At 43.0% G+C, this 21,145-nt stretch overlaps 1 protein-coding gene across 3 annotated transcripts in view; it reads right to left on the bottom strand.

The window, feature by feature from the left end:
* Positions 1-21,145, bottom strand: part of LOC101003631 (mitogen-activated protein kinase 6) — a 63,149-nt gene that overhangs the window by 19,913 nt on the left and 22,091 nt on the right. For all 3 annotated transcript variants that reach the window (XM_031662710.1, XM_031662708.1, XM_031662709.1), the window contains exon 2: positions 602-1,787. In XM_031662710.1, the coding sequence (XP_031518570.1) occupies positions 602-1,156 (555 nt within the window). In that variant the 5' untranslated portion in view covers positions 1,157-1,787. The remainder of the gene's footprint in view (positions 1-601; positions 1,788-21,145) is intronic.

Here is a 21,145-nt window from a genome sequence, read left to right as displayed (position 1 = left end):
ACTCTTAAATAACTAAGGGAGAATTTCATTTATAATGAATAACCATATACTTTAGAACTTCATTATAATAACCATATTTTTTTTAGAAATTTGTATTTAATTATCCCACTCCACCTTCATTTCAAACAGAGAGACTGTGAAAGATAGATTTGTATCAGAAAAAAGGCACTATGGCCAGGCGCGGTGGCTCACGCCTGTAATCCCAGCACTTTGGGAGGCCGAGGCGGGCGGATCACGAGGTCAGGAGATCAAGACCATCCTGGCTAACACGGTGAAACCCCGTCTCTACTAAAAATACAAAAAACTAGCCGGGCGAGGCGGCGGGTGCCTGTAGTCCCAGCTACTCGGGAGGCTGAGGCAGGAGAATGGCGTGAACCCGGGAGGCGGAGCTTGCAGTGAGCCGAGATCGCGCCACTGCACTCCAGCCTGGGCGACTAAGCGAGACTCTGTCTCAAAAAAAAAAAAAAAAAAGAAAAAAGGCACTATGTAAAGTTTAATAAGATTAAAAATTCTGCCACAATATACAAAGAAAATGCAGGTACCTATTCCTGATTAAGCGTATCAGTTTAAAGGTCTGTCTCAGCTGGCTTTCTCTACATACCTTATGGGAATAATGAGGATCCATGATCCGTGCAAGACCAAAGTCACCTATCTTCAGCACCAAGTCTTCAGTATTAATGAAAAGATTAGCTGGTTTGAGATCTCTGTGCAGTACGTTTGCAGAGTGAATATACTTGAGCCCCCGTAGCAGCTGATACATGAACAGCCTGGCATGCTCTTCCAGTAAAGGGCCCTGCTCCAGCACATTAGCCAAGTCTGTCTCCATGTACTCCTGAACAATGTAAACACTGTTCAGTTCCGTAAGAGAGCCCACATCGTCTGTTAATTGGCTTCCACTAGGACCAAGAATTTCAAACACTTTCACAATGTTATCATGGTCAAGTCTTCTAATAATTTTGATTTCACGTAGAGCATGTTTGACACTCTGGGGATCAGTAAGGACAATTTTCTTGATGGCTACTCTTTTGTCACAGTCATTGTCTACAGCAGAAAAAACCAAGCCATTGCCTCCACAACCCAATGGTTTTAAGTCCATATACCTAGAACCCAGATCAAAACCATGAATGTTCATGAGACTTTCAAACTTCTCTGCCATTTTGAAACCCTTACTATTGCCTTTTCCTTTCGAATTGAACTTGTGTAAACAAGGAAGAAAACTGGCATCAAAAGGAAAGATCTTTCAAAAAGGGAGAAGAAAAATAATTATGCTTCCACAGCAAGATGGTTTCTTGATGTTCATTGCATATGCCAAACAGGCCTGTTGAGTTCCCCTTAGATTTAAAGCTCAAAAAGCTCTACTCATATTGAGAATTAAAAAGATTGCAGTACTCATAGTTCAAGAAAGGGGCAGCAACTCTGCAGACATTTAAAGAAAACAAGAAACTCAAACGGAATGAAATGACATACTGTGCACTCAGATTACCGTGCTAAACGATTTAACATTTAACAAAAATGTGAATAAATATGCACACAACAGGCTTCTATGAACATTCTCCTCACAGTGCAGATACATTCAGTGTTGGACTGGTCCTGAGCAGCATCATTCTAAGGTGCTGGTAAGCACTATTTCCGTTTTGCTTCTTTTCTTCCTTTGTTGCTATATATTTATTTCAACAGGAAGCTCTGGCGGCTGTTGGTTAACAGAAGATGTCTTTTGTTAGTGATCAGGTGGCTCCAGCTCACCACAATCACAATCAAAGCTACCGTCCATCTTACTCTGATACAACCTGGGGGGATGAGAAAAAGAAGAGAGTCACCACTGCAGGAAATACCCTTTTTTTCAAATGTGTAGTATGACGCAAACTGAGCATTTAGCAATAAACTACTACTGGTACATTAAACTTAATGATGGTCATTAAGTGACAAATTACCCTTAATCAAAAATAGCTTACAAAAATGTTATGAGCAATTCACACACGTTGGCCCGGGCTCCAGATTTCACTATGCTAGATTCTTGGTAACACTTAGGCTCATTAGGTTGTACCATTTCTGAAATGCCAACAAGTATGGGAAGGTTTATAATATTTTTATAGAACTCGAGTTTTATGAGGGGTAAAACATTAGTAACATCTGTCTAAAAGAATATATAAGAAGTCTGCAATGTGTTAGTTTGTTACAGAGCATGTTTATTTATTAACTATGCCTATCAATATCCAATGAACAAAAATCTAACAGCACAAATAAGTATGCGAATAATGCTCTTCAATTTATAAAAGTAAACTTGCACAATAATACCTATGAAAAGGTATTTAATGTGACTGATAGGAAAAGATTACCTTAAAAGAACATTTCAGATTGAAAAAACATGCTTCTCTGTTAATGTCAACTCTGAGGGGTGTGGAAAAACAAACTTACACACAATAGTGGTTAGAGTTTAAATTAGTACAAGAACTTCAGAGCAATTTGGCAGAAACATATAAATGAATAAATAAACAGCATACTCTATGACCTGGCCATTTTTCTTCACAGTAAACTCTCTAGAGAAATTCTCATTTTTTTGGTAAAGAAAATTAGAAACAACCTAAACTTCATAAAACAGGAGAACAGATAAGTAGTTATATGCATGCAAAATAGTTTTTTTTTGTAAGTACATATGTACATTGCAAACGTAAAACAAAAAAATGGAAAAAAAAAAAGAGACAAATACCAAATTCATAATGATTACTTGGAGGTTATTAAGGAAAGAGACCAGAATCATTTCTCTGCATTTTAATGTGTTATTTATTTTAAAATAACAAGCATGGCAGATTACTAGATTCTTACAGAGCTGGGTGGTATGTATATACAGGTTCGTTACATCAATCTCTGTTCGCTTAAAATATTTCATACTTTAAAAAATATCCTCTAAAAGGGCAGGAAAAAATAGCCTCAACTCCAGTAGATGGTTCCCTAGCCAGCCTGAAAAAAAATAAATGCAACTTGGTTCTTTCAGTTTCTTAATGGCCTAATCCTTGAATCTGCAGAGTACCCAGAGTACCAGATATAAGGCATTATGGAAAATAAGGTGGTCAGAATTCCTAACAAATAAGACCAGACAATATTTGAGGCAGAAAGAATAAAGTCAACAATTTATTCATTTAATATATAAACATATATTGAGTAACTACTACATGCTAGGCAGGAGCAAACCTGATATGAGCAAAAGGATTCTGGCCCTCAGTAAACTCAACTCATTGTCCAATAGGAGAAAGACAGCTTCAATAAAAACTGATACTTACTATCCTCCAGTTCTTTTAATAAATGAGAACGGGTCTTGTATCTGCTTAATATGAAGGACACTAATAGTAAAATAGCTTTCTTTTACTGTAACAGATGGCTTCTCCTCTGCAAGTTTTACTCTGCTTCTCAGAAATCAGCCCCCCTAGCCCGCCCAAAAAAAAAAAAAAAAAAAAAAAAGTCCTAAAAATTCTGTAGCTTACCAGTCTATTTGTAACAAAACACTTAAAAAGTTTGTGAATAAACTTTTGAATTAAAAAAATATTTCAAGGCTGGACACGGTGGTTCACGCCTGTAATCCCAGCACTTTGGGAGGCCGAGGAGGGAGGATCACGAGGTCTGGAGTTCAAGACCAGCCTGGCCAATACGGTGAAACCCCATCTCTACTAAAAATACAAACAGTAGCCGGTCGTGGTGGCACATGCCTGTAATCCCAGCTACTCCGGAGTAAGGCAGGATAACTGCTTGAACCAGGGAGGTGGAAGTTGCAGTGAGCTGAGATCACGTCATTGCACTCTAGCCTGGGCGACAGAGCGAGACTCTGCCCCCCCGCTCCCCGCCAAAAAAGTCAAACAACTTAAGTCCAACATATCATTTGCCATTATCCAGCTGAGCCATTAGTCTTGTCTTTGGTCTTTAGCCACTGGATTTTCAATGCTGTTATGTGATCTAGTCCATGTGATTATGGAAGTAAGTAATAAAAATACATTTTGGGGCCAGGCGCGGTGGCTCACGCCTGTAATCCCAGCACTTTGGAAGGCCAAGGCGGGTGGATCTCCTGAGGTCGAGAGTTGGAAACCAGCCTGACCAACATGGAGAAACCCTGTCTCTACTAAAAATGCAAAAATTAGCCCAGCATGGTGATGAGTGCCTGTAACCCTAGCTACTTGGGAGGCTGAGGCAGGAGAATCGCTAGAACCTGGGAGGTGGAGGTTGCAGTGAGGTGAGATCACGCCACTGCACTCCAGCCTGGGCAACAGCAAGACTCCATCTCAAAAAAATAAAAATAAAAATAAAAATAAATTTTTGTATTGGTAAAAGTTTCAGATTTTTAAAAAGGGCTTTAATACTGCGTCTCCCTCCCACCAAGGTTTTTCTGTTTGTACACATCTTGATTCTTCCTGCTCCCCAGGAAATACCCTAGGAAAACCAGTTTGTTTGTTTGTTTGTTTGAGACAGGGTATTGTTCTGTCACCCAAGCTGGAGTGTAGTGGCCTGATCACTGCAACCTCTGCCTTCTGGGCTCAAGCGATCCTCCCACCTCAGCCCCTCAAGTGTCTGGGACTACAGGCAGGAGCCACCACACCAGGCTTTCTTTTTCTTTTCTTTTTTTTTTAAAGTATATGTACTGCTGAGGCAAGCAACACACACGGCTAATTTTTGTATTTTTTGTAGAGACAGGGTTTCACTATGTTTCGCAGGCTGGTCAAGAAAACCAGTATTTCTCAAAGGCTCCACTATTTCCAAAATTTTACATCTCTAGTCTCTACCTGAAATAGAATGCTTGTTCATGCCTACCCTTCCTGCCTTAACGTAAACAATTCCTTAAAGCTCAGTCATGTTTTACATTTCTGACTGTAAAATCAGTTCCACAGACAAATGAAATAAGAACAGTAAGATCTCCCAAGTTCTCTCTCAAACTTCTACTTCACTAGCAATCTAGTCAAGCACAAATGCTTTGTCAAAAATTACACCACTGTTATCTGACAGAATAGCACTATAGTAGGCGTTGTAGCCAGATTAGGAAAGCCATGAAAATGAGAGATCCTTACTTAAGGCCTCCATCCACATCTGCCCCACTTAAATTTTATTGAGACCAAGAAGCCTCACAAACTAGAAACTTCAAGGAGAGTGCCTTTTCAGAATTATCAGTGACTGGTCAGCACTTAACGCGGTAGAGTGGGTAAAAAATGATACTAGGGAAGGTAGGAGCTTTGCCTACACTGAGAACTGCAGAGCCATCACTATGTACTCAGATGATGAAGACTATACATTCTAACAAGAGAAGGTAGTATTTATAAACCAAACTGTAATTCCACTAGACAATGAGGATTATACCAATTAAACACCTGGGAGGGGAAAAGGATTTACAATGGCAGTGCTTGTTCAGTGATTCTGCCTCATTGCTCTGTGAGTAGTAGTCTTCAGGATCCTTCACTATCCATTAGACCAAATGCTGCTGGAGCGCCTTTTCAGCCAGGATCTTGGAAAGTAGACCCACCTTAATTAGTAAGTTGGGAGTCATGCTGTACCTCTACATCATACAGTGGATCCATTAAGTGTTTACAATTCAGTCATATTCCATTATTCGGTAAGTATTTGATAAGTATCTGTGTCAGTCAATCCCTTGGCAATGGGGATAAAATGGTGAGTAAAGAGAGACTTGGGCTCTGCCTTCGTGGAGTTTATCATGTGACTAGAGACAATTTTTTTTTTAAAGAAGAAAAGTAAACAAGGAAATGAAGAAAGGACAAGTGGTACCAAGGAATGCTACAAGATACTACTGAGAGTCTGCACATTGGGGGTCTGACCTGATTAAGAAAGTGAAGATGTGTGTGCCTGGTAGCCATAAAAAAGGCAAGAGTAGGCCGGGCGCGGTGGCTCAAGCCTGTAATCCCAGCACTTTGGGAGGCCGAGACGGGCGGATCACGAGGTCAGGAGATCGAGACCATCCTGGCTAACACATTGAAACCCCGTCTCTACTAAAAAAAAAAAATACAAAAAACTAGCCAGGCGAGGTGGCGGGCGCCTGTAGTCCCAGCAACTCGGGAGGCTGAGGCAGGAGAATGGCGTAAACCTGGGAGGCGGAGCTTGCAGTGAGCTGAGATCCGGCCACTGCACTCCAGCCTGGGCAACAGAGCGAGGTTCTGTCTCAAAAAAAAATAAAAATAAAAAATAAATAAAATAAAATAAAAAAGGCAGAGGCCTCTCATGCTCTCCTAGTGACCCTAGAAAGAAAATTGTTCCCTCATCACCTTAACTCTTAGGGCAGTTATATTCCAAATTCTGATGTCTCCAACTACCTCCAACTTTCACGTCAACCATGGAGCTCCTTGGCCTGACTAAAGCATATATAAAACTCAGCTGGACCAGCAGATGGTCACTGCATCCTCTATCCACATCAGTGTCCTATTAATTGCCATTATCTCCACCATCTTTCATGCTTAATTTCATAAAGGCAAAGTTTAAAGCTTAGACCCAGGAAAAAACTGGGGCTCCATATTCTTTTTACATGTTCTACACACTTCAACAAGGGAGTAAAAAGGAAGGTAACATAAAGGGACCCTTTCCAGCATCTTTTCAATTTCTCTGCCTCCAAATAAATGCTACCCATTCCTACCAACCAGTGCTGATTCTGGGTGGTCTGGGGAGTGATCACTAAGTTTGATTAGCTGGTTTGATGTTGTTTTGTTTTTTTTTTGTTTTTGAGATGGAGTCTCGCTCTGTCGCCCAGGCTGGAGTGCAGTGGCTGGATCTCAGCTCACTGCAAGCTCCGCCTCCCGGGTTTATGCCATTCTCCTGCCTCAGCCTCCCGAGTAGCTGGGACTACAGGCACCCGCCACCTTGCCCGGCTAGTTTTTTGTATTTTTTTTAGTAGAGACGGGGTTTCACCGTGTTAGCCAGGATGGTCTCGATCTCCTGACCTCGTGATCCGCCCGTCTCGGCCTCCCAAAGTGCTGGGATTACAGGCTTGAGCCACTGCGCCCGGCCCGATGTTGTTTTGTTTTTTAAAACTTGGTGAATAAAAAGAAGTACAGAGAATAATTTATAAGAATAAAGTTGACTTTTTGCCTTATCTTTGGCTTTCTTTCAGTGATCTACCATGCCATGGAATTAAGAGCTCTCTATAATCCAGGCTGGATAGCAGCTTCCTAAATTTATAAGGCAGTTCCCTGAAACTGCATTAGCCACAACTGTCTGCTCAAGCACTGCTCTCTTTGCTATATTACTTCCTGCTGTCACCTGGTCTGCCCCCACACCAAGAGCAATGCTGGTACTGGGAGTCAAGACTAAGTATATAAAGTAATGAAATGCAAACAAAAGAAGTAACTTTACTTTGTCCTATCTCGCCAATCTATAGAAACTGAATTTTTTTTTTTCTTATTAAGGAGCAACTTGGCCTACCTATGTCAAAAAGGAAGTCTAGATGTGCAAAGAAAGTTTGAAGTAAGGGCCACAAACATAAAGGTTACTTTTCTGGCTTTCTCCTCAACCTCCTGCTCTGCTGCTTCTCTGGATAAATGCTGACATGGGTCATCTGGCCTGTTCACATTCACTGACAGCACTTCCCCCATCCCCTCTCCACAAAGGCTCTTACTCATTTTGCTCTTCTCCATCGACAAGCGAGTAATTTGAGTTAACAGGAACCTAGCCAGCCTCACATCTCCTCGGCCAAAACCCAGTTGCTTTTGGACTGAAGGGAAAGGTTGAGCTTTTCTTATATTCACCTAGGGCTATCTCCTAACCTGGCACAGATAAATGTAGCTGTAGCAAATTGGCCCTTCCCTGAGATCATGTCTCAAGCTCTCATCAAAGCTACTAAGTTTTTTGGGCAGAGAAGGCCAAGTGCTACAGCTTAGCTGCTTGCTCACTGCATTCTTGACAAAGCCCTTGCTCCTAACATATGGTGGGTGGCCGTAAGAGCTACCAGGGACCCTTTCAGGATTTGGACGTCAAGGAGGCTGGGAGTGTAAACTGTTAACAACAAATGATCTTAGGAACCTGGGAAGAGACACAGGACCTTAAATCTAAAATGCCAAAGTCTAAAAGGCTTTGGGTAGTATCAGTAACTATGCTTATCTACAGAGACAAACTTTCAAAGTCAGAGAAGACAGTAACAAAGTATTCAACTTAAAGACAAAACAGACTGGGCATGGTGGCTCACACTTCTAATCCTAGCACTTTGGGAGGCCAAGGCGGGCAGAATACCCGAGGCCAGGAGTTGGAGACCAGCCTGGCCAACATGGTAAAACCCATCCCTACTAAAAATACAAAAACTAGCAAGGTGTGGTGGCTCACACCTGTAATCCCAGCTACTCAGGAGGCTGAGGTTGGAGAATCGCTTGAACCTGGGAGGCTGAGGCTGCAGTGAGCTGAGATCGCACCACTGCACTCCAGCTTGGGCAACAGAGTGAGACCCTGTCTCAAAAAAAAAAAAAGCGCATGCCATTATGTTTATTTTGTTGCTTATCTCTAGTTGTTCATTTCCGGCATGGATGACTTACAGTAAATGTGTAACTAGATTACAACTAGTAAGTCTAGTTACAACCAGGCGGGGTGGCTCACGCCTATAAACAGCACTTTGGGAGGCCAAGGCAGGTGGATCACCTGAGACCAGTCAGACCAACATGGCTAAACCCCATCTCTAATAAAAATACAAAAATTAGCTTGGCATGGTGGTGCATGGCTGGAATCCCAGCTACTCAGGAGCTGAGGCAGGAAAATCGCTTGAACCTGGGAGGTGGAGGTTGCAGTGAGCCAAGATCGTGCCACTGCACTTCAGCCTGAGGGACAGAGCGAGACTCCATCTCCTAGTTACAGCTTTACTGTAAGTCATCCATATTAGAAATTCAAAAATTCATAGACCAGATAAACTAGTAATAACATCCCTATAGATTCTCCCAATTCTAAGTCTGTAACTTACAAAACCACAGAACAAGTCTTATATTCCTTTAGTTTTATTCCCAAGCCCTATGCTAATACGTATGCTCAGAATGGGAGAGATGTTATTTGAATTGTTGTATACTAAAGAAATACAATCCTTTCGGCCGGGCGCGGTGGCTCAAGCCTGTAATCCCAGCACTTTGGGAGGCCGAGACAGGTGGATCACGAGGTCAGGAGATCGAGACCATCCTGGCTAACACGGTGAAACCCCGTCTCTACTAAAAAATACAAAAAAAAAAACTAGCCGGGCGAGGTGGCGGGTGCCTATAGTCCCAGCTACTCGGGAGGCTGAGGCAGGAGAATGGCGTGAACCCGGGAGGCGGAGCTTGCAGTGAGCTGAGATCCGGCCACTGCACTCCAGCCTGGGCGACAGAGCGAGACTCCGTCTCAAAAAAAAAAAAAAAAAAAAAAAGAAATCAATCCTTTCTACAAATTTATGGCTGGAAATTTTTAAATAATTATAATAACCCTTCATCCAATTTCTTATCTTCTTCCTGGCAGGAGGCTTTATTCTAAAATTCCTAACCTAATTAACATTAAAGAAACATTGGCGCAAATATAGGACAGGAGACATGTGCACAGCCTCTTTCTTCAAGCACCTTTGGACACCTGAGGATTCTAACCAGATGAAAATATAAATTTTCGTAGCAGTCAGGATAATAGACGGCCCCCAAAAATCTAAGTCGTGCTCATGCCACAAGTCCAACATAGCTGTCAGCCAAGCTGTTAAAGTACCTACCATCTCTACCAATGACATGCAATGTAGCAGAGAAAACAAGCAACAAAGCTTCCATCCAAAAATGACACCATTCACTTCTCTCATTTTACTGACTAAAGTAGGTCACATGGTCATACGTGTATAACCAAGGGAGTGAGGAAATGCAATCCCAACATGGGCCCAGAAGCAGAATGAGCCAAGATGTTTTTAAAACATCTTTTACACAGACTAAACAGATTCAACTCTCCCATCCCTCCATTACGTTTCATTCAACATTTTACTGAATGCTCACCATGTGCCAGGCATTGTTTTAGGCATTAACGTAGAGCAGAGGTCTTTTTTTTTTTTTTTTTTTCAGTCTTGAGCTCATAGGAACACATTATTACTCCTGGAGCACAGGGACATGTAGTGGATTCCTCCCTATCTCACTAACATTTCACTTTTCTTTCTCTTCTTTCTAATAACGTTTTCACTCCCTTTTCTTTTGCCATCCTTCCCCAATCTAATCTAATCTGATTCTTCAGAACCTCTACTCTTCATTTTCCAGGGCACCATTCCCCTCCTTTTTTCTGTGGCTTTGTCTGTTACAAAAGGTGTGGGACTAAGTAGCTTTGGGGACATTTCCTAAGCATGGTACCTGGTAATTTGTAGGTACCCTAATTTATGTACTGAATGACTCAATGTAAATAGCATATGCTACCTGGCAGTAGAAAGCTTTGGAGAAGGGAAGTCCTATCCTCAAATTTTTCAGAATCTGATCACATTCTGATCTACCACTAGAAAACATCAGTGAAGATTCCTAGATATGGTATTTTCCTTGCCAGGCATTCCACCAGGACCCTCACTCTATGCGAATGCATAGGTCTGCCAATAACATGAAGAAGGCAGCTGGTTTCAACCCACTCAGAATGAAGAAATAAAACACTTCAGCTTTGTTACAGCTCTCATCTTATTTTGCTGAGGTAGTGGGGAGGGACTGTGCCACTGAAATAGCATCCTATATAATCAGTCAAGCAGGACTCTTAAAAAGTCCTATCAGCCCATCTAATACCAAAGAAGGTATAATGAAGATATGCAAGACCTTGACACTATTCTTCAGTCCATCCTAGCAGGGTTTAGCACCACAGCTTTTCAGACTACAGATCAAACATGATTGCTATTGTTTTTGAGCTAACTCTGGTGAGGGTCTAAAGAAGGTCACATTATGCAAGGCCATATAAAACATCTCTGGACTCTCATCAAACGGAGAGAACCATACGCTTAGTTGAAGATTCCCTTTCTCTCTTTAAGAGACAGGGTCTTGCTCTGTTGCCTAGGCTGTGGTGCAGTGGCATGATCAAAGCTCACTGTAGCCTCAAGCAATTCTCCCAGTAAGCCTCTCAAGTACCTGGGACCTTTAGGCATACACCACGCTTTTTTTTTTTTTTTTTTTTTTTTTTGTAGAAATGGGGTCTCACTATTTTACCCAGGCTGGTCTTGAACTCCTGGCCTCAAGTTATTCTCCCAGCTAAGTCTTCTAAAGCGCTAGGATTACAGATCAGCCCTGCATCTGGCCAATTCCCTAATTTTAAAAAAATTCAGAATGGCATATAATTTTGGAATATCCTTCCTCTTTATCTCTCATTTTCTCCAAACTGAAGAAGGCTTGCAAGATTTGGCTGCCCTGACTATGGAGTAGCCATTCTTTTATTCCTTTACTTTCTTAATAAACCTGCTTTCACAAAAAGAGGGGAAGGGGTGGGGAGGGGAAGAAAGGAAAAGGAAAAGGAAAGGAAAGGGGGAAAGAAAGGAAAGGAAAGGAAAAAGAAAAGGAAGGAAGAAAAAAAAGAAAGCTTGTGAGATTTGAAAACAAAATTTTAAGTTTGTTTCCTATCAGACCCATCTGAGAATTTGGCCCTACTGAAAGAGTCCAGTCTGATTTCACTAGGCTCGTGCCATGCTTTGAATGTGTCCCCCAAAGTTCATGGGTTGGAAACTTAATCCTCAATGCAAGTGTTGGGAGGTGGGGCCTAATAAGTGGTGATTATTAATCACTAGTAAGAAGCAGATGGGTTAATGTTATTATTGTGGGAGTAGGCCTATTACAAAAGCAAGTTTGGCCCTCTCTTTCTCTTCCACCCTGGGATGACGCAGAAAGGAGACCCTCACCAGATGCCAGCACCATGGTATCAGACTTCCAAGCCTCCAGAACTGTAAGAAATAAATTTCTTTTCTTTATAAATTACCCAGTCTCAGGTGTTCTGTTCTAACAACACAGAACTAAGTGGGACAGCTTATATTAAAAGAAATAAACCGTAAGTTTAAAGATCTGGTGTCTACTCCAGGATCTGTGGCTAAATCAGCTGTGTAGTCAAAGAATTTCACATTTTTATGTCTCAGTTCCTCATCAGGAAAACAAAGTGGCTAAACTACAGGATTTCTTCCTTCTTAAGAGACAAGGTCTTGCCCTGTCACCCAGCCAGAGCCAGGCAGTAGTTAGGAATACAGGCACACACCACCCCACCTGGCTTAAACTATATGATTTCTATGGTCTCTTCCAGCTCTCAAATTTTGTAATTCTAACAAAAGGCTCAGGATTTCCACTTCTGACTAGAATGCTCAAAGTTGCAAGACACCAAGCCTCACTCTATAAACTGCAACAAGCTGGATAAGCTACAAAAATCATAGTTTAAGAAACAAACAAAAAAACATCAGAGAGCTAAGGATGTAAAGAAATCTAAACAATAAATAAGCTAAATCAGAGAAAATGTCAAACCCTTCAGAAGTGAAGAGACCATAGCTATTCTCATTCCTGGCGAAGTGGCAGAACCAGGAATCCACTGACAGGATTAACGAGAAACCAGCCAAACCTATAATGAACTTAATTTTAATGGTTGCATGTGGACTCAGATAATGTATTAGAGAATCTGGAGAAGGCCCAACTACAAGCCCCAATGCTAACTCTTCTCTATGGGGTTTGTTTGTTTTTTTTTTTGAGATGGTGTCTTGCCGTCGCCCAGGATGAATTGCAGTGGTGCGACCTTGGCTCACTGCAACCTCCGCTTCCCAGGTTCAAGCAATTCTTCTGCCTCAGCCTCCCAAGTAGCTGGGACTACAGGTGCGCACCACCAAACCTGGCTAATTTTTGTATTTTTAGTTTCGCCATATTGGCCAGGCTGGTCTCAAACTTCTGACCTCACGAGATCCGCCTGCCTCGGCCTCCCAAAGTGGTGGATTACAGGCGTGAGCCACTGTGCCCAGCCCCCTAGGGGTTTTCAACGTGTGCAAGTCTGAGGGCAAGGAAAAAAAGCGGAGAGAATCCCATGAAAAGAGCCTCTACCATGTTCAAGGCAGCAGCCCTCTCTGTAGAAGGAGATCAAGACAGGAAGCATGGAATAAACACCTCTGAGGCATTCTGAGTCTTCAAGTCTTCAAAGAATGTAAGACAGATAGTCCTCCTAAGGCTAAGTCAAAGAATTAGGGCAAAATCAAGAGATAAGGAAAATCCTGAGTGAGACTAGAGAGCAAAGAGAATTTCCCAGCAGTCCAAAGAACCAGAATCTAGACTGAAAAGCAAAGCTTAAAGATTCAGTAAAGCAGAGGCACATGAAGAGATAACAAGGCCAGATGCAGTGGCTCATGCCTGTAATTGCAGCACTTTGGGAGGCTGAGGCCAGCAAGCAGATCACTTGAGTCTGGGAGTTCGAGACCAGCCTGGGCAACATGGTGAAACCCCATCTCTACAAAATATACATAAAAATTAGCCAGGCATGGTGATGTATGCCTATAGTCCCAGCTACTCAGAGGACTGAGGCGGAAGGATCGCTTGAGCCTGGGAGACATAGATTGCAGCGAGCCGAGTTCGAGCCATTGCACTCTAGCCTGTGCAACAGAGTGGGACCCAGTCTCAAAAAAAAAAAAAAAGATAATGGACAGCAATCCACAAATCTAGAAGTTCGATGAAACCCAAGCAGGATAAATACAAAAAAAATCCATACCTGGTCTGGGTGCAGTGGATCACGCCTGTAACCCCAGCACTTTGGGAGGTAAAGGCAGGCAGATCACAAGATGAGGAGCTCAAGACCAGCCTGACCAACATGGTGAAACCCTGTCTCTACTAAAAACACAAAAATTTGCCAGGCGTGGTGGTGCGCACCTGTAGTCCCAGGTACTTGGAAGGCTGAAGCAGGAGAATCACTTGAACCCAGAAGGAGAAGGCTGTAGTGAGTTGAAATCACACTACTGCACTCCAGCCTGTGTGACAGAGGAAGACTCCATCTCAATAAACAAACAAACAAACAAAAAACATACCTATGCACAGAGTGAAACTGTTGAAAACAAAAAGAAAAGGGAAGGAAGGAAGAGAAAGAACAACTCTTGGCCCCAGGGCACAGTGGCTCACGCCTGTAATCCTAGCACTTTGGGAGGCCGAGACAGGCGGATAGCCCAAGAGTTCAAGGCCAGCCTGGGCAACAGGGTGAAACCCCGACTCTACAAAAAATACAAAAATGAGCCACGCATGGTGGCAGGCGCCTGTCCTAGCCACTTGGGGGGTTGAGGTGGGAGGACTGCTTGAACCCAGGAGGCAGAGGCTGCCGTGGGCTGAGATCGGCCACTGCACTCCAGCCTGGGTGACAGAGCGAGACTCTGTCTCAAAAAAACAAATGACAAAAAAGAATGACTCTTAAAAGCAACCAGGAGTCCAGGCTCAGTGGCTCACGCCTGTAATCCCAGCACTTGGGAGGCAGAGGCGGGCAGATCACCTGAGGTCAGGAGTTTGAGACCAGCCTGGAGAACATGGTGAAACCCCATCTCTACTAAAAATACAAAATTAGCTGGGTATGGTGGTGCATGCCTGTAACCCCAGCTACTCAGGGGGCTGAGGCAGGGGAGAATCGCTTGAACCCAGGAGGCAGACGTTGCGGTGAGCTGAGATCGCACCACTGCATTCCAGCCTGGGGAACAAGAGCTAAACTCCATCTCCAAAAAAAAAAATAAAAGCAACTTGGAAAAAAAAGCAACCAGGGAAAAGAGAGAAAGTATACACTGGAGAAGAAGAGTAAGAATGATCGCTGATTTATCACCAGAAACAATGAAAATCAGAAGACAATAGAATATTTTTCAAGTACCAAAAGAAAAAAAAAAACAAAACTATCAACCCAAAAAGAAAATAAAGAAAAAACAAAATAAAAAACAAAACCTATCAACCCAGATGTATTAGTCACAGTTCTCGACAGGGACAGAAATAATAGGTTATATGTATATATGAAAGGGAGCTCATTAGCTTATTAGGGAGAATTGGCTCACAGAATCACAAGGCGAAGAAGTCCCACATCAGGCTGTCTGCAAGCTGGGGAAGAAATAAGCCAGTAGTGGCTCAATCCGAGTCCAAAAGCTTCAAAAGCAGGGAGGCCAACAGTGCAGCCTTCTATCTGCAGCAGAAGGCTGGAGAACCCCTGGCAAACCACTGGTCTAAGTCTAAGAGTCCAAAGGTCAAAGAATCTGCAGTCTGATGTTCAAGGGCAGGAGGAACAGAAGGAAGCATCCAGTACGGGTGAAAAATGAAAGCCAAAAGACTCAGCAAGCCAGCCTTATCCCATCTTCTTCCGCCTGCTTTGTTCTAGCCTCAGTGGCAGCCAATTGGATGGTGCCCACTCACACTGATGAGGGTGAGTCCTCCTCTCCCAGTCCACTGACTCAAAGGTCAATCTCCTCTGGCAACACCCTGACAGACACACCCAAAAACAATACTTTACCAGCTATCTAGGCATCCTTCAATCCAATCAAGTTGACACCTAATACTAATCATCACACCAGAATTCTGTATCTAAGGGAAATAACCTTCAAAAATGAAGACCTTTTCAAAAAGACAAAAGCAGAAAGATGCCAGGCACCGTGGCTTATGCCTGTAATCCCAGCTACTTCTCAGGAAGCTGAGGTGAGATAATCACTTGAGTTCAAGAGCAGCCTGACCAACACAGTGAGACTCTGTCTCCATTTTAAAAAGGAGGCTGGGCGCAGTGGCTCATGCCTGTAACCCCAGCACTTTGAGAGGCTGAGGCGGGCAGATCACCTGAAGTCAGGAGTTTGAGACCAGCCTGACCAACATGGAGAAACCCCCATCTCTACTAAAAATACAGAATTAGCTGGGTGTGGTGGCGCATGCCTGTAACCCCAGCTGCTAGGGAGGCTGAGGCAGGAGAATCACTTGAATGTGGGAGGCAGAGGTTGCGGTGAGCCAAGATTGCGCCATTGTACTCCAGCCTGGGCAACAAGAGTGAAACTCCGCGTCAAAAAACAAAGAAAGAAAAAAAGTATTTAAAAAAAAATGGATAGAATCTGTCTCCAGCAGATTTTCACTTCAAGAAATGCTAAAAGAAGTCCTTTAGGATGAAAGAAAAATGTAACCAACCCCAGATCTACAGAGAGGAATAAAAAACTCAGAAAGGGTAAACATCTCGAAAATATAAAAAGCCTATTAAAAATATCTATCCATGGCCAGGCGCGGTGGCTCACGCCTGTAATTCCAGCACTTCGGGAGGCCAGGGCAGGTGGATCACCTGAGATTGGGAGTTAGAGACCAGCCTGGCCAACATGCAGAAACCCCACCTCTATTAAAAATACAAAATTAGCCAAGCATGGTGGCACATGATTGTAATCCCAGCTACTCAGGAGGCTGAGGCAGGAGAATCGCTTGAACCAGGGAGTCGGAGGTTGCAGTGAGCCGGGATTGCGGAACTGCGCTCCAGTCTGGCGACAGAGCAAGACCCTGTCTCAAAAAAAAAAAAAACTTAAAAATTAAAAATTATTGGGCTGGGCACGGTGGATCACACCTGTAATTCCAGCACTTTGGGAGGCCGAGGTAGGCGGATCATGAGGCCAGGAGATCGAGACCATCCTGGCTAACAGAGTGAAACCCCGTCTCTACTAAAAATACAAAAAATGAGCCAGGCATGGTGGCGGGCGCCTGTAGTCCCAGCTACTCGGGAGGCTGAGGCAGGAGAATGGCGTGAACCTGGGAGGCAGAGCTTGCAGTGAGCCGAGATTACGCCACTGCACTACAGCCCAGGTGACAGAGCAAGACTCCGTCTCAAAAAAAAAAAATTATTTGTTCGTATTATAAAGGAAGTCATAGTACTGAACATGAAAATAAAATGTTGAAATTTTTATTTTATTTATATCTTGAGACAGGGTCTCGCTCGCCCAGGCTGAAGTGCAGTGGCATGAACATGACTCATTGCAACCTCCGCCACCAGTGCTCAAGGTGGGTGGACCACCTCAGCCTTTTGAGTAGCTATGCCCATGGTGTGAGCAGCCCCGCCTGGCTCAATTTTTTTATTATCTTGGTAGAGACAAGGTTTCACAATGTTGCCTAAACTAGTCTTGAACTCCTGGGCTCAAGCAAACCTCCCACCTGGGCCTCCCAAAGTGCTGAGATTACAGGCGTGAACCACCATGCCTGGTCAACATTTTCTAATATTTGAATTTTAAAAGAATATAAGCAAGGTTTTATTGAGATTGTATTATATGTGAAGCATTGTGTTGGACATATACCCTTACACTAAATCCTCCCAATAGGCAAAATAAATATTATAATCTTTATTTTAGATAATTTAAAAAATACATTCAAGATCACACATAAATGAGAGAGCCAGGATTTGAACCAGGTTTGTAAACCAAATTCCAAGATCTCTCACCGTACCTTTTTTTTTTTTTATTGACTAGTACATATCTCCCTTCACTCCCCAACCCTTTGAGTAGAGTATATTTCCTAAAGACAAAGACCTTTTTCTGGCCGGGCACAGCAGCTCATACCTGTAATCCTGGCACATTGGGAGGACAAGGTGGGCGGATCCCTTGACATCAGGAGTTTGAAACCAGCCTGGCCAACAGGGGGAAACCCTGTCTCCCTACTAAAAATACAAAAATTAACGCCAGGCGTGGTGGCTCACATTTGTAATCCCAGCACTTTGGGAGGCCAAGGAGGGTGGATCCTTTGAGGTCAAGAGTTCAAGACCAGTCCAACCAACACGGTGAAACCCTTTCTCTACTAAAAATACAAAAAAAATGAGCCGGGCAAGGTGGCGCCTGTAATCCCAGCAACTCGGGAGGCTGAGGCATGAGAACTGCTTGAACCCAGGAGGCAGAGACTGCAGTCAGCCGAGATCACGCCACTGTACTCCAGCCTGGGTAACAGAGTGAGAGCCTGTCTCAAAAAAAACCCAAAAAAACAAACAAAAAAAATTAGCTGGGCAGGGTAGCGCATGCCTGTAGTCCCAGCTACTCCGCAGGCTGAGGCAGGAGAATTGTTTGAACCTGGGAAGTGCAGGTTGCAGTGAGCTGAGATTGCACCACTGTACTCCTTCGTTCTGGGCAACAGACTGAGACTCTGTCTCAAAAAAAAAAAAAAAAAAACCTTCTTCTGCATAACTAAAATATAATCATCAAAATCAGGAAATCAATGCTGGTATAGTACTACCATCTAATAATCAGACCCCATTTAAGTTTCTGCAATAATCCCAATCATGTACTTGGGACGTAAAGGACCCAGTCCAGAATCATGTTACGCTGGGTACAATGCAATTATTAATGCAGTTTTTCCCTTCCGAGATTTAAAGGAATCAAACATTTTATACAGTCCACAAAAATTTACTGAGCACTTAGCATGTGAAAGGCACTGTATGATGATACAGTAGAGAATAAGACGGACAAGGTTATTCTGCTTCCAAAGAGCTTGCAGTCTAGTAAGGACAGACCAACAAATAAGTTAGCTAATCAACAAATTCAGGTTTGGCCTAGTAGCTGGGAAATGGCCCTCTGAGGAGCTGAAACCTGAATAAGAAGCTACCAGCATTGCTAAGAGATGGGAGAAGGGCATTCCTAACAGAGGAAACAACAAATTGAACAACCTAAGGCGGGACAAAACTTGGCATTTTGGAGCAAAAGAAATGCCAGTGTAGCCACAGCATCTCCAGCAAAGGGCGTAGGAAAGGAGGTAGCAATAAGATAGGAAGAACACATGAGGCAGGATTCTGAATCTCATAACTAAGACCAAAGAAAAACTAGGAAACCACTTTAAGCAGGCAGTCTACACTATTTCATTTACATTTTTGAAAGAAGATTCTTGTTACTGGGAGAAAGAATGTCTGAACAAGGTAGCTAGCTGAGTGAAAGCAAAAACCAGGTAAGAGCTATTTCAGTAAGCCAGGTGACATAATGGTGGCTGAGACTAGGGTGGTAGAAATAAAGATATAAAACAGATCATTGAATAAATAGATTTCAGTGATATTCTGGAGACCAAAAGAACTTGATGATGGATTAGCTATGGGATAAGGGAAAAACAGGATTCAAGGATAACTCCTAGGTGCCAGTTATGGAAGAGACAAAGACTGGAAGAATATTATGGAAGAGAGTTCTATTTTGGACATGTGAAGTATATTTAGACAACTGACTACTAGGTTACTAAGTGGTAATGTCTAGCAAGGCAGTTGGATAGTATGTCTGGAGCTCAGGCAAGAAGTCTAAACCAGAAACATAAATATGAGAATGATTCACATATAGATGGCATTTAAAACAATGAGTTGAATGAGACCACCTAGGGGATGAATTTAGAAAAAGAGGGTGAAAAAAAAAACCCAGGAGTTTTATCCTGTCTTAGGTATGCCAATACTTAGATGCAGGTAAAGGAGAGAAGCCTGTTTTTTTTTTTAAAAAAAAAAAAAAAAAAAAAAAAAAGGGCCAGGTGCAATGGCTCACACCTGTAATCCCAGCACTTTGGGAGGCCAAGGTCAATGGATCACCTGAGGTTAGGAGTTCCAAGACCAGCCTGACCAACATGGTGAAACCCCATCTCTACTAAAACTACAAAAATTAGCCAGGCGTGGTGGTGTGCGCCTGTAATCCCAGCTACTGGGGAGGCTGAGAGGCAGGAGAATCACTTGAACCCAGCAGGTGGCAGTTGCAGTGAGCAGACGTTGATTGCTCCACTGCACTCCAGCCTGGAGGACAGCGAGACTCCATCTCAGAAAAAAAAAAAAAAAATACAGTATAACAAGGAGTAAAGTGAAGGAAAACAAGAACATATGTCTCATAAAATGAGAAGTAGATGAACAGGCAGAAAACAGTGGTCAACTACACTGAATGCTCCTACAAGAGCCTGTAAGACGAATTTAGTAAATAGAAACCAGTGGTAACTTTGATCAGAGTAGTTTTAGTGGTAAGAATGGAGGCCAATCTGTAGTAGGCTGAGAAGCAAAGGAAAGCAGAGAGAGCACAAAATGACAACTTTTGAAAACTGGTTTGGAGGAGAATCAGAGAAATGAGGCTATAGCTAGAGAATAATGTGGAATGGGGGAGAGGGCTTATAAAGAAGGAAGCCTCACTTACAGCTGCTGTCCAATAGTGCTGTCTGCAATGATAGGGATGTTCTATATCTGCACTGTCCAATAAAGCAGCCATTAGCCATCTATGGCTACTGAACAACTGAAATATGGCTAGCATCACTGAGGAACTAAATTTTTTAAATTTTTCTTTTAACACCCACACATTTCATTGCAGAAAGCACTGTTGGTTAGTAGCTACCATACTGGACAGTACAGCTCTAAAGCACATCTGTATACTAATAAAGATGATCCAGAAAGGGAAAAATTCATGATGCAGGCAAGAACGAGGTAAGTCCTTAAGAAGTCAACAGGCTGACAGGGTGCGGTGGCTCACACCTGCAATCCCAGCACTTTGGGAGGCCAAGGCAGACAAATCACTTGAGGTCAGTAGTTCAAGACCAGCCTGGCCAACACAGAGACGAATCCTCATCTCTATTAAAAATACAAAAATTAGCCGGGCGTGGTGGTGGGCACCTGTAGTCCCAACTACTCAAGAGGCTGAGGCAGAAGAATCACTTGAACCTGGGAGGTGGAGGCTGCAGCGAGCCAAGATCATGCCACTGCGCTTCAACCTGGCCAACAGAGTGAGACTCCATCTCAATAAATGATAAATACATAAATAAAGAGAAATCAACAGACTGAGCAGAGTGGCTCATGCCTGTAATCCCAGCACTTTTTGAGGCCGAGGCAGGATGACTGCTTGAGTCCAGCCTGGGCAACATAGGGAGACCCCATCTACACACAAACAAAAATTAAGATTAAAAAAAAAGTCAAGAGAAGAAATCCAGAGCGCAAGTGGCGAAATCTACATGGGATACAACATGAATGAGGCAAGGCATGAAATTACAGTAACTGGTAGAGACCGAGACTCAAAATATGTATTACGCCTGATTCGAATCTTAAGCATATAACTCAATTACAGAGGGCTATAAAATCCAAGCAGAAGGGGGAGGGTAGGTAACTCATATCTACTAAGGACCTATTATGTGACAGGCATTTTCTATTTTTTTTTTTTTTTGAGAAGGAGTCTCGCTCTGTCGCCTAGGTTACAGTGCAGTGACATGATCTCAGCTTGCTGCAAACTCCCCCCACTGGGTTCAAGCAATTCTCCTGCCTCAGCCTCCCA

This window comes from Papio anubis, unplaced genomic scaffold (genome assembly GCF_008728515.1).
Source record: "Papio anubis isolate 15944 unplaced genomic scaffold, Panubis1.0 scaffold88, whole genome shotgun sequence".
In the NCBI taxonomy this organism is placed as follows: Eukaryota; Metazoa; Chordata; class Mammalia; order Primates; family Cercopithecidae; genus Papio; species Papio anubis.
The sequence above is the reverse complement of the archived record's forward strand: the minus strand, read 5'-3'. Positions and strand labels throughout refer to the sequence as shown.